This window comes from Scyliorhinus canicula, chromosome 9, assembly GCF_902713615.1.
Source record: "Scyliorhinus canicula chromosome 9, sScyCan1.1, whole genome shotgun sequence".
Classification (NCBI taxonomy): domain Eukaryota; kingdom Metazoa; phylum Chordata; class Chondrichthyes; order Carcharhiniformes; family Scyliorhinidae; genus Scyliorhinus; species Scyliorhinus canicula.
In genome coordinates this window covers 41,886,769-41,900,673 of record NC_052154.1, presented here as the reverse complement: position 1 = coordinate 41,900,673, position 13,905 = coordinate 41,886,769, and the positions used below count along the sequence as shown (strand labels likewise).

At 42.7% G+C, this 13,905-nt stretch overlaps 1 protein-coding gene across 7 annotated transcripts in view; it reads right to left on the bottom strand.

The window, feature by feature from the left end:
* The window catches only part of tshz3b (teashirt zinc finger homeobox 3b), a 75,889-nt gene that overhangs the window by 6,709 nt on the left and 55,275 nt on the right, over nt 1-13,905 (bottom strand). For 2 of the 7 annotated variants that reach the window (XR_005461795.1, XM_038806589.1), the window contains exon 2: nt 7,704-7,762. The exons of 4 other annotated variants lie outside the window; for them this stretch is intronic. Coding sequence is in view for 2 of the 3 variants with exons in the window: in XM_038806589.1 (XP_038662517.1) it covers nt 7,704-7,762 (59 nt within the window). In the remaining variant the exon portion in view is untranslated. Of the gene's footprint in view, nt 1-1,851; nt 2,139-7,703; nt 7,763-13,905 lie in introns of those variants that run through there. One more of the 7 variants, XM_038806590.1, reaches the window with a different exon arrangement.

Below are 13,905 nucleotides of genomic sequence, written 5' to 3'. Positions count from 1 at the left end.
TGAATAAATTTATAAAATGCTACTGAAAACCCATGAGAGTACTGAGATATATGAAAATGTATGTTGTTTGTATTACATAGTTTTCGCACTCCCGTTTAGATTTTTCACCATTAGTGGTGTTGAAAAAAAAATGCATCAGCTCCGAATGCAAAATTCACTGTAAAAGAATCATTCTCATGGCATAATCAGTTCAATAAAGTCTGGACTCCAACTTGATGGAATTAAACAAACCCCTACATTTTACAAGCAAAATAGTGAGGGGGAAGGTGGGCGGTGGTGGTGAGGTTCTGATTTGAACAGTTGTTTGGAAGAGTATGTGTGTGCCAACAAAATGATGTCATCATCCAATTTAAACTAGCAGAAACAGCATGCGCGAAAACAGCGATTAATCACTGCAAATACTAGCATCATGCATGAGCTGTGCAGAAAAATCAGGCACCTCCCCCAGAAATTGGAACAGTAACATTTTTTTTGCTGTTTCGCAATATTTTTTTTTCATTATGTTCCAACAGACCAGGCCTACAGTAATCGTTTGGGGCATTGTGGAGAGAGCTGTTTTCACGCATCATCAGTGACCAATCCATAGAACTGTACAAAGACTCAAAATTCAAAAGCTAAAGACCCAGTTTCCCCACATGATTACTGTTTACAACTGGGAGAAGAAATGATGATGAAAAAATAGATGCAGATGTCTTTCATACTCTGGTCTGACCCAGAACAGGAACTGCAATGTGCAAAACGCATCAACGAGTCAGAGCAGCAAAAAAAAAAGCCTCAGAAGATTATGCCCAGACCAGAAAACATAGCTGAGAAGGTAGCTGAGCTACGCAGAAGAGTAAATTTAATATTGAGAATAATATTTTAAATCGGCACTGAATTTTTCATGCCGTTTTCATGTCTCTGCTGCCTAGATCATGGAAGCATCACCTATGAACTTCCCAGGAGGTAGTGTTCTAATTTTTCCAAAGGGAGATTCCCTGTATTGACTCACTCCTGAGATCTACTGCAAATACTGACACCGTGATGGGACCACTGAAAATACTGGATATATTTCTAGGACCCCATGCAACTATTGGTACAACTCAAGAGGACCCCTGGAACTGTTCACACCTCTGAAAATATTGCCACACTTTTGTGACTCCCTTCAAATATTGCCAAACCTCTGGGGAATGTCTATGTGTACTGGCAAACTCCCTATGTTATCCCTACAAATACTGGTATACATCCCAGAGCATCTGCAAATACGAACACACTCTTATGACCTACTGAAAATAGTCATAAACCTTGTGCAAATAGTGTCATATTCCCAGAGATCTTGTGCAAATATTATCAATGAAATTCTCTCACCCTCACTTCTCTCAAATAGTACTGGTCAAAGCAAAGCACCACAATCCAAGTAGAAAGTGTTTGTTAGTCTATACAAGAGACAGTAAAATGGAAGCAACAAAGATGGAAATGTGTGTGAATTCTCAACACACTATACTCTAGTTATGTACCGTGTGCCAGGCAAACAAAAATCTGATAACCTTTTGGATCTCCTGGAGTCTGCAGAGCTTAGTTGGAAAACATGTTTTGATGCTGAATGATGTGCTCTGAGAGTTATATTGATATCCAAGAATTTGCTGGATTATGTTGGGGATCAGGAGGGAATTTCACACAATCCTATATTTTTGAACATTTCCTACAGGTGATTCACCTCACTAATGTAAGGTTCCTTCCTGTTTATTTCCCCTTTATTTTATTTTTGCTGTTCTTATTTTGATCCATTGATGATTAATGGACATGTCTATTTAAGGCAAGCAGTCTGTGTCTTTAATTAAAGCAGAAGAATCCATAATTTAAGGAGATCACCTGCTGGTTTAAACTGGAGCTTCAGACTTTTAGGCATCAGTCAGAGAGATGGGTTGGGATTTGGTTTGATTGATTGACTAGGGCCCAATGGGTTGGCCCAAAAGGCTGTACATTGTCCGGTGATGGGTGGTGAATGGATCGTATCCCAGTGGGATGGTTCAGAGACCGAAGGAGTTTCAGTTTGTCTCCTGGCAGCTGAGAGAGAAGGTCCACTTTCTTTCCTCCGTATTTCTCTCCAGAAAGCCTGTGGGTGTTGTATTTCTGAAACTACAGAATGAATGAGTCTTTCTACAGGAAAACCAGTACGGACTGTAAACAGAGGCTTTAACTTGTTACTCTCTCCCCGGAAAGGCTGTGACTGCTGTACTTGTAAAGTTACACATAACCTGGATGGATAAGTCTACAGAGAAGACCATTCCAGGCTGCAAACAAAGACTTTAACCTGCAAGCTTGCTGTGAGGAAAAGTGTGCTAAAACCATTATCTGAAACATTGGGCGCGATTTAACTAAATAGGAACAAAGTCCCACAGCGAGGGCTTTTAGCCACGTGTTTCCCAGCACTTGCAGTGCCGAGAAACACGCCATAAAACAGCACTCACGTTAGGTAGATGACCTCAGTGGGGAGCGCATGGCCAAAGCCGCACATAGCCCCGTTTTGAGCACTGAGGAGCTTCAGTCATGCAACTCCTCAGTTTAGCGCGAGATCGGGGCACGAATTTTAAATGGTGCCCTGACCTCTGGAGCCCCAGAAGTGATCCCCAGCTCCCCCTCCAATCACACACTATGGGAGGGTCCCCGGGCCTTTCAGCACCCCTCCACAACACCTGCACAGTCGCCACCACTTGAAAATTACCAGCCTGGCTTCTTGGCAGTGCCACCTGGGCACTTTGGCAGTGCCAGGCTGGTGTCCCAGGTGCCACTTCTAGGGTACCAGACTGACACCAGCAGTGCCAGGGTACCACCTTGCTAAAAGGGCTTCCACACCTGAGGACCTCTGGACCAAGAGTGCCATTCCATCTGGTCCCTGACTGTGGAGACCAGCACTGAATGGCGCTTTCCCGAGGTCTCCAAGATGAAGGAGATCCGACGTCTCGGGTACCTCGGGAATCTGCACATTAAAGCGAGATTAGCTGTCTCACTTTAATATGCAGATGTTAAAAAGTGATTCTGCCCACAATGGGCAAGATTTACATTGCAATTCGTACGAGATCGCGGTAAATCTTGCGAGGCATTTTGAGCCGGATAGATTCTGGTAGGTGGGCCTCCCAGCTTCTTTTGGCCATACTGTGCATTGTGCGCTGCTTTTTGGGTGCAGCATGGCCATAAAATCATGCCCAAAGACTCTTGTTTTATTTCAGTTATGATTTTTACCCTTCCCACCACTCTGTGTCTGCCTAGTGTGTGTGTGTCTGTGTGCGCGCGTGCGTGTGTACAGAGAGGGAGGGCAAGTTAAAGTAGGAGTTAGGTATTAGTTAATCATTAACTAACTGTCTTTACTGCATTTTTCATTATAGTTCTTGTTATAAATAAACAGTAATTGTATTTACATTTACAAACCTGGTGACTGTAATTATTGGGCAGCCAAGGGCCAAAGGCTTTGGGTATTTCCATAAGAATTATTGCTTAATTTGTTTGTGTTGTGACTCCGGGACAGGTGGGGCTTGAATTGACCATGCTCTAACCCAGGGTGTCGTAACACTAAGAATCAATTTATGTGATAAAGCTCATCCATTTGTTGTGATCTGCGCCATGGCATGTCCTAACTCAAACCTCACGTGAGATTCTTGAGACACTTGGGGAAAAGTAGCTGAGGTGAGTTCCAGTTGCCTTCCTCACGGTTTTAATTTACGGAGCAGTTTCTCCCGAGTAGGCGGCAACCATGGCTGAAAAGCTCCACCATCTGCTTATGATGTGGGTTAAGGGGGGGAAACAACCCCCCCCCCCCCACCAAACAAATTGTATATCAGAACCTGCTGACAACTAAGTTATCTAATTTGCTATTTTTTTAAAATTTAAAATCCGAAGAACAACGATCTCCATGCCAACACCTCTAGTATAGGATTATTACAACCGTGCACTTGATGGCAATCATTGCTTATCACCCAAGTAGAGCTAGACAAGGTGCCCGATAGCGATCTATCATTAAGAGGTGCAATTCAAACCGAGTGAACTAGTTTGTACCAGCTTTACTCATCAGCACCCACAAAGCCTGGAAATGTGACTGTCTTAACTCCATGCAGCATTCCATGCAGTAAGGTAGCACAAGAGAATGGCAAAAGGACTCAATGAAGGCCAGAAAATTCAAATATCTTGGAACACGGGTTGAACTTTACGTCCTTAAGTTAGGTGTGAAATACTCTTAATCTCAAACCACCTATTCCATCCACTTGTCTATGTTGCAAAGACACAGTTTTTCACTTCTTCACATCTGGGAACAAATCTATCCAAAACAGAAGGGATGAAGACAGCTTCTCCCCGTCAGCTGGGAATGGTCCTGCTTCCCAGCCGCATCAAAGTAGATAACGTTCCAAATAACAAAGGCCACAAAAGCAGACCATGTTGGACAAGGAGATTGAGGTGCTTTATTGATGTTTTGGGGAAAGGGGTTGTATCCTAAAGTCAGGGTTATGTTTATTTCTATTAATAGTTTTAATACTTTTACACTAAGTAGTCAGAGTACCCAAACAGCTTGTACATCATAATATTGGAGGCAAGCTGTGCCCATATACGCTGAAGATGATGTTCCATCCAAACATGCATCAGGTATGGTGCACTGCATTCTGTTTGTAACACAAAACATTAACATGGCCTCCCTTCATCTATCTTCAGTTTTAAAAAAACGCACTGTGTATGGCCACAACTATCCAAGGAATTGTATATTTGCGATTTTAGTTTATTAAAATTATACAGTGCCCAAGGGTAGGTTGTCCCATAACCCCTTGCTGGCTTTGGCCCTAAACTTTTCAGAACAGATGAATTTTGAAGGCTGGGTGAATACATCAATTTTATTGCCTAATAAATTACTGCACACTTCAAATTTCACTGCCATTTGTCTTCTTCTTTAGAATTATGAATGAAACATATGTAATTAATAATTACACCATCACAGGGGGTTTGTAAAAGCTTTATGAATTCTGATTTTCCAAAAGATAAACGGTGATATATTACTTTTTGTGCTACACTTGTGATAATGCAGAGCATTCAGTATTCAAGGCCAAAATAGTCAAGTGGCTCTGAGCAGGCACTGCAAAACCTCTCAGGATGTTTTTGGAAAAATATCCAAAGTAAACAGCCTGTAAATACAGACTTCAGCTCCCAGAAAGCAATGCATAAAAGCTTACTAACTGCAGGACATGGAGCCAACAAGACAATAAACAACACTGAGACATAAATATATTGCAGACTTTGGTGGCTGTTTTAGTTGTGGTGAGGGCCTTTTAATGTGGAGCAATCTGGCAAACACTAAAGCCATGCATGACTGTGGCCTTGTAGTAGATTTCAGTGGAGCCCTGTCACTTATGCACAAACTGTAACCCTTTGATTACCGAGTGACCACTTCTCTGTTTAAATAACTACATTCACTAACCTTATCATGCAAAAGATGGAATCTATATATATACTCACACTGAATCAAAAAACTACAAAATGTAGGGAATAACCACATTTTTCAGAAATTCCAAAACAATTTTAAAATAATTAGTTTTTCAATTAATTTTATTTTCAATAAATTGAATAACAAGTGCTGTTGTGGTCTTCAATAGGTTGGACACTTCTTTAGAAATATTCCCAACCCTTAAGAAAAATGAATTTTCCGCATCCATACAATGCTCCCTTGCCATTGCAGCAGTTAAGTTGTTTCTTTTCTGAAAATCATCTGTTAATCTATTTGGAACATTAGTCACAAAGTCCTCCCCTTCTACAGCATAGCGAGGACCCAGGCTTAGTAGGGGCAGGGTTTAGTGGTTTGGTGTTTCTCAGCATGAAGTAATTCACTGAATTCAAGGAATAAAACAGAGTGACTCGACTTCCACTAATGGTTTAAATCATTTTGTTGAATCAAGCATGGAATCAAATATTTTACTCAGTAGAATTCTGCTTTTCACGATTGACAAACTAATCACTAGGTTGCTAGGATACAGAAATTCTGAATACCATTGTCATGGTTAAAAATTAGTATGATTATTGAGTTAGCATATTTTTACATAACCCATAACATTTTCTTCCTAAGTGTGGAAAATAAAACTACAGACCATATCTAATGATAGAAACTACAGCCTAATTTGTTTTTCTGTTTCCTTCTAGAAACTAACTTTCATAAAACAAACTGAATGATGTTCCCAATATGCCTTCAAGACTTCCAACTCGTAACTTGCAGAGGGTTTTGATAATGAACCAGGATTGGCAGTAAAGACCTCAATCCTGGAGGAATTTCTGTGCCTTTCCTTGTGCCAGCTGGTGAGAGGAGCAAGATAACTGTTGCCATTCCAGCTATAAGTGTAGTTTACAGTTAGCATTGTGATTTTTCAAGCTATAGCATCGCAATTTTGTCCTGAGGTTGTGGCAGGCTTGCACAATTTAAACCTGGTGGGGGAAAAAGCAATTTGAGCTTGACCAAACTGACTACAGTGGTTAAGCTGTTCAACCCAAGTCCATGCCTGTGCCTCACCTCCTCATGCCAGGATTAAATTATGCAAGGCCTCCACCACCTAAATACAATCCTGTTCAGGACAAGATAAATGTTTGTTTACTTGCTTTAATGCCTGATGTCAAATAAACATTCCCAAATTGTTTTGCAAAGTCCAATGATACAATGAATAGGCTCCACTTAATATGTAACTTGCTCTATAATGTGATCAACAAGTTGCATAAAACCTTTCTTGTCTACTCAGGGTCTGATTATTATTGATGTTTAAATAGGCCTGGCGCAAAATTCCTCTTTAGCGTGAATCCAGTGGTGCCTAATTTCGCATCAATTCTTGGTGTCGTACATTTTATTAAGATCAACTTTCAGCTCTGGCACTTCTCTAAATTTTGTCTGGCAATTTTCTCCCCCAGTCCCTTTCTGGAAGGCACTGACTTATTGCTGGAATATAATTCCACAGTTGCTCCAGTATTTTTCCCACGTGGCAATTCTTCATGCATAAAATCTGCAGACTCCTGAACTGCAGGGATTGGGATTCTACCCTTACCCAAACCCAATATGCAAACAGTTTTCTACCACAGGTGTCTGAATAGTGGGATTGGGAACCCAAGCCTATGCTCTACTCTTACTAGTTTAGAGCGCTGGAGCTAATTCGCCCATACTGAATGCTGAGATCACCTAACTCAGCACGGACCCGAGATCAAACCTGTCATTGTCGTCACTGCTAGGCTTAGTTTTGTTTTTATAAATTTAGAATACCCAATTCATTTTTTCCAATTATGGGGCAATTTAGCGTGGCCAATTCACCTAACCTGCACATCTTCGGGTTGTGGGGGTGAAATCCATGCAAACATGGGGAGAATGTGCAAACTCCACATGGACAGTGACCCAGAGCCGGGATCAAACCTGGAACCTTGGTGTCGTGAGGCAGCAGGGTTAACCCACTGCGCCACCGTGCTGCCCTGCTGCTAGGCTAAGTTAACTTATTGAATTGTAGATCTACTGTTGAGTGAAATTTATTTATTTTCCAATTATCCTTTTATAAAATACAACTGATCTTATTGGGGGTCCAACTTCATTACCTCTACAAATTATAGTCGCAATAATGCCTACAGCTCAGATTACATGCACTGCTCTGTTCCAGAGAGCTCTTTGCTATAAATACTTCCAACCTTCTTTCAAAGTACCGGAAAGAGAAATAAACTTTTACCTGCTACCAAAATGATTTCTTCGGAAGCAGCATGCCTTAGAAGACAGGTTATCGTGTTTCTAAGGAGTATATGCAGGGACAAATAATATCGTTACATCTGCATAGATTACTTTGGTGGTTTATAAATACATTTTTAGAATATGTTAAGCTGACAAAATGCAGACTATCTTTTAGGATCTGCTGCTTTAACATTTAAATAGAAACCGATCCATCGGAGTAAATTTGAACGATTTTAAAACTTTAAAAGTCGCTTGTGGATTTTTATTTTCTTCGTCAGTCTATCCAGTTTTGATTTTTTGTTCTCACTCTTTTTATTTTTCAGTTCCCATAAATCATGTTCCCAGGCCTTCACCAATACCAGTCCACCTAGCTGGCAGGATGGTCCCTATGCGGAAGTGCCGAGCCTCTGGTGGCACCTCCCCACATCAGTATCCCGAAACTGGCAGTTCAGCAACACTGTGGGACTCTCCACATGCCATCACTTGGTGTTGCTGTGACTTGCCGCTCCAGTTTATCGCTCCACCATATTTCAATAGGAGTTATCTTCGAAAGGAGGCACATCAGTTTTCAGGCACCATCAGTCACAGGAACAAACGAGGAAAACCTTCTCTCAAAAAGAGAATCCATTTTCGTTGTTACTGGGTAAATTCTCACTTGCACAGGTTATTGATTAAAAAATAATTAAATTTTCAGCACTGTCAGTGGTTTTGTGATGTCATCATCTCATCATTCAATTTTGTTACATACTTTTAAATACTCACTTAGTTACATGACGTACCAATCATTTTGGCAGAATACTATTGCCCTTTTGAAGCTCGAGAACTAATGGATGGTGGAACTGGCGGCACAAATTTGTCGCTGAGAAAGAATGTTGATCAAATATTGAATGATATTGAGGCTGGAGGAATGGAGTTTGTGACATTTCCTGGATGACATCATTATAGGATGAAGGAAAGGAAGATTGATGGCCATTATAAAAAGCACCATCTGAACAATGCGTGGCATTTTATATTTTCTTTCATACTGCTCAGCATGAATAATCATGTTTCTAATTGTATTTATATTTCTGTAAGAAGTACAGCAGTACAAATGATAAACTTTCGTTCCATAAAGAAAGCATTTAGTTTTAATCCAAGCGTCAGAACATTTATTGGATTCCAAATCAATGGTGTCTACAATCTCAACCCACTAATTTACAATCTAGGGATAGCATATTCCATGTTTCTCTCTTTATTAATTCCAATTTCTTGTTTATATTCATTTGAAGAGGTAAACCTACGTAACAGCTTGATGACCAGAACTACACACAAAGCAACATGAAATTCTGATCCCATAAAATTCTTTAATTTCAACCGAATGCATATTCAGGTTCGGATTACTGGCAACTAGAGACTGTAAATTACATTTTCCTAATCTGATAGATATTTTCCTTCAAATCCTTGTAAAAGTTGTGTCTTTCATTTTTACAGCATGTAACCAATACTCCAGATTTTACAGTAATTCAAACAGTACTCTGCCTTAAAATACTTCTGAGAAGTGTAAAAAGGATTTGTAATAAGCAGCCTTCTCACTTGACAAGTAACTTTTCACTTAACTACTTCCTCACTGAACAATGACAATACCAAGACTTCTGCTCTTCTGGAAGATGCAGTTCACTTTTCTGCTCTTCTGGAAGATGCAGTTCACTTTTGACACCATTAATTTAATGTGTTATAGAGATGCTAACATCAAATGTGCACGAAAGCTATTAAATACATTTTGTAGTATAGTGCCATGTTGTAATTTGTGGCTTTGACTAAAGGTGCCATTGAGTGGCTGCAAACATTCCCTCACCGGGGGCGGAATTCTCCGACCCCCCGCAGGGTTGGGGAAATCACCTGGGGCCGGTGTAAATTCCGCCCCCGCCGTGGCCGGTATTCTCCACCACCCGGGAATCAGCGGGAATCGCGCCGCGCCGATCGGCGGGACCCCCGCGGCGATACTCCAGCCCGCGATGGGCCGAAGTCCCGCCGCTGACAGGCCTCTCCCGCCGGTAGGAATTGGAGCACCTCTGGTGCTGGCGGGATTGGCGGCACGAGCGGGCTCCCGGGGTCCTGGGGGGGGGGGTGCCACGGGGCGTTCGGACCCCGGGGGTTGCCCCCACGGTGGCCTGGCCCGCTATCGGGGCCCACCGATCGGCGGGTGGGCCTGTGCCGTGGTGGCACTCTTTTTCTTCCACCGCCGCCACGGCCTCCACCAGCGGCCGCTGACGCACCGGGGCATGCGCGAACCGGCGAAGGCCTTTTGGCCAGCCCTGACGCCGGGCGGTGGCCGTCAAAGGCCGTTGGCGCCGGTTTTGGTGCTAGTCGGCGTGGCGCCAACCACTCCGGCGCGGGCCTAGCCCCTAAAGGTGCAGAGAATTCCGCACCTTTGGGGAGGCCCGATGCCGGGGTGGTTGGTGCCACTCTGCTACGCCGGGACCCCCCGCCCCACCGGGTAGGGGAGAATCCCGGCCCAGTTTCTTTAACAGACTAATAACATTATACAATAGCAGACAAAGGCTTAAACAGAAAACTGATCCCATAAAGCTTCAAATTACAACTGCCAAACAAAAGTATTTTGCAGTAAGTTCAACATTTTAGGATCAATTCAATCGAGCTTTAGAAGAGAGGTTTCTGGTATTAATTCTTGTCAAACTTGGGAAGTTCATCTTACTTTCCTGGGTGCCTCTTTATAGTTTTCAGATTAGTATCCTATTTGTCACTCTCTGGTGCAGGTCAGTACATTGCCAGGGGCCAAGGAAGATCTCATTATTCAAAGCATGAACCTCCTAGATGGCATGCTAACAACAACACGAGATTGTTGGGTTTGAATTGAATTGTTTTTTCATTTTCCAATTAAGGGGCAATTTCACATGGCCAATTCACCTACTTGGCACATCTTTGGGTTGCGGGGTAAGACCCATGCTGACTCTGGGAGAATATGCAAATTGTAAATTGAGGGCGCGATCCATCAGCCTCGCCGTACCCGACTCGAGATGAGACGAGGCTGGTGATTCTTGAAGGAGGCCTCTCGGTCCATTGAGGTCGGGATCCAGAATTCCATATTTGTACGCCGGATCTACCCAGCACCCAGGAACTAATGGCCTCGCCTCGGGGACCCCGAGCGGGTGCTGTTTAGCACTGGTTTCCAGAAACGTGGACCAGGCGCGCTGGCACATGGGGGATGGGTTGCCCAGAGGGATACCCTGGCACCCCAATGCCACCTTGGCACTATGACACTGCCAACCTGAGAGTGCCACCAGGGCAGCCTGTCAGGAGTGGTGACCGGCTAGCAGTGCCAAGGTGACCAGGTGGCATCTTGCCCATGCGGGGATCAGGTCTTATGAGGTGGGGTGTGGGAGGCTCAATTACCCTCGTATTGGTGAGTGTGGTGGGGGGGGGGGGGGGGGGGGGGGGCCGGAAGCCAAAGTGGGAGTCTAGAGGTCGGGGCATTATTTAGAAATGGGATTAAGTGCAGCCTCATCGGGGTGTTCCTTGCCGAGGCCCAGAAATGAAGCAGAGTCCCGTTTAATACCCCTGGTCATTCTCTGCGTTGCTAGTGCCAGGAAACATCTGACTGAACATGCCCGACACGGAACTAACTCTGTTTCCCTTCCATTAAAGCGCGCCATGTGGCTCACTCTCAACTACCGTTTACTCAAATGTTTCTTTAAAGATGTGTCAGAATCTGTTAGGGAGGAAACAGATGGAGAAGGATGCCAGCATTTAGAACTAAAACAGTGACACCTGGGAGGCTAACCCAGAGAAGGGGTTTCAGGTGGGATCAAGTGGGAGTCTCAACCCCACACAGTGTCGGGGACAGCCACCCAGTAGTGATCCTTCCTGAACCAGCCAATTTAAAGAAAAGATGATCGTCCAGCTCGGAGCGGGATGGAGGTTGCCTGTGCAGGTAAGGGAAAAAGAGGCTACTTCCACCTTGAGGTGCCCTCTCAGCACTTTTAAAACTATTGTATTTTTAAAAAATGGTCACAAGCAGTCGCTCCACAATGTGGACTGGGAACCTCCCCGCAGAGCCGCCTGTGCCTCCAGCTGCAGTCAGGTAGACTGGGTGGTCCTCTCTGCTTCCCCGCCCAGTCTGCAGCCAAGAGGCTACCTCCAGGTAGCTGCCTTGTTCCTGATGCTGCAGGGGCTGAGAGGCCAACTAGAAAATTCCACTTAATCTCTAATAATTGGCCTTTCACTACCTCAATTAGCAATATGCTTGTGGGCAGGTGACCATTCCACCCCCAATTATTCCAAAACGGACTGGTGGTGGAACGGGGCTGGCTGGCTGTGCCAAATTACATGCCTGAACACTGTGCTTGATCCCTCCTATCCCAATGTCTGCGGACATAATTATTCCATCTTTGAAATGAAGAAGAGCAAAGGTTTTCAGATGGAGACAAACATTCCACAGGTATGCCCCACCAATAGTCTAAAATCTTTGCTTAATCCAACTATGAACATTAAGCTATTTTCTTTCTTCTTATCAGGCAATTACTTTGATTAATGCTAACTGCAGAACTAGGCCTTTATTGGAATCAGGCTTTCTGTTCGTGGGAATTTTTTAAAAAATGAAAATTATAATGAGATGCAGGTGTAGGTTCCTTCTGCTGGGTGGGAACTGTCTGGGGCCTGAAATAATCACACATGCTGTTGTAGTTTACAGCATAAACTTTAACAGTTCCGGGTGGGCATTGTTGAATTAAATATCGGCACATGCTCTGTCTGGCCAGCCCCTGCAATCACCTCGATCTAGTCAAGTGTTAATGCAGTTAATTGAATTTAGGATCAATAATGCTTAATTATTACAATTTGACATTGTGAGATGAATGGATTTGTGACTTGAGAAAATGTGTGAGTATTCCAGGAGAGGCAAGTACATTGTAGCCTTCGAGAAATCAGAGACCTGCAATCGATTGGTGCATAATCCAATTGACTAATGCTCTGACAAATGTGGTCACCACATAACTGCAAATAAGCATTCCATAAGAATGCTCTAACTCCTGTCACTGACCATATCCAGTACAACATTGTCCTACAATCTGCTTCAGATGGGAATGGAAAGAATGACTACTGGAACTTAAAAATAAACATCTGGTTTTAATGGGACATCTGGCTTGATAGAAATGGGAATGGTTCCGAAATCTTTACCTCCCCACCTTCTCCCCAATAAATGCTAACTTTTTGTTCGACTGAGTAATCAAATGAAAGTACTGCTTTTGCATTCAGATTTGAACAGCAATGTAGGTAATCAGTTCTGAATTATAACTTCGACCTTCCTGAAATATCGACAAACTTCTGTGGCACTTTTCTGACCAGGAATCTACTTCACATTCTCAAACAAGCACTTGAATATTTGATAGCATGCTGATTAATTTAAGAAGGGAGGGTGTAAAATAAGGAGTGCTACTTATACAGATATTCTCTAAATACCTCAAAACGAGCTGTAGCATGGTTATGTTGTATTTTTCATCGCAGAACACTGGATCATGCCTTCAAGAGGAGCACTGGTCTAGGATAAAAGCTGTAGTCCTAGCCAATAGCTAACCTTCAGTGACAATGTTGCCCAAGATTAGCCTCCTCCAGAAAGGATTTCTATCCTGAAATAGCAGCCCATCATTGTCTGAATCTTGACACATTTCTGATGTTAAGTACTTCCTCTTTAATCCAAGCAATCATGTAGCGCATCTCACTATGCACTCCGTGACTGGATATTGTGAAATTGTTTCAAATTATTTCTCCCATGCATCGTGGGAATTCCTTTCTAATCCACTGCAAATTACTAAATGTTTCCAAAATTTTAACATTACTTAACAATTTGACACTCTTGATGCTAAATTGAACTTTTAAAAATGACAGGCGATGTCATTCACATCGGGGATGAAATAAATGATACTGATCCTGATCTTGTTTTCTATTAAAGTCAATAAAGGAGAATTTAGATAAACAATTATCCAATTTTTACGTAAAATTCCACAATACATCTAAAACTATACTATTATAACAAGCATAAGTGTACCAAAGGCAAACTAAATTTTGGGATTCAGATATATTACTACATTGCTCAAAAACTGACTTACAACTTATGACTCACTCCAGTGTTTGATCATTTTGATTCTGAATAGAAGCATCTTCTACATTTAGCTAAATTCTTTTAACAGTCAGATCTGTTTTAAGCA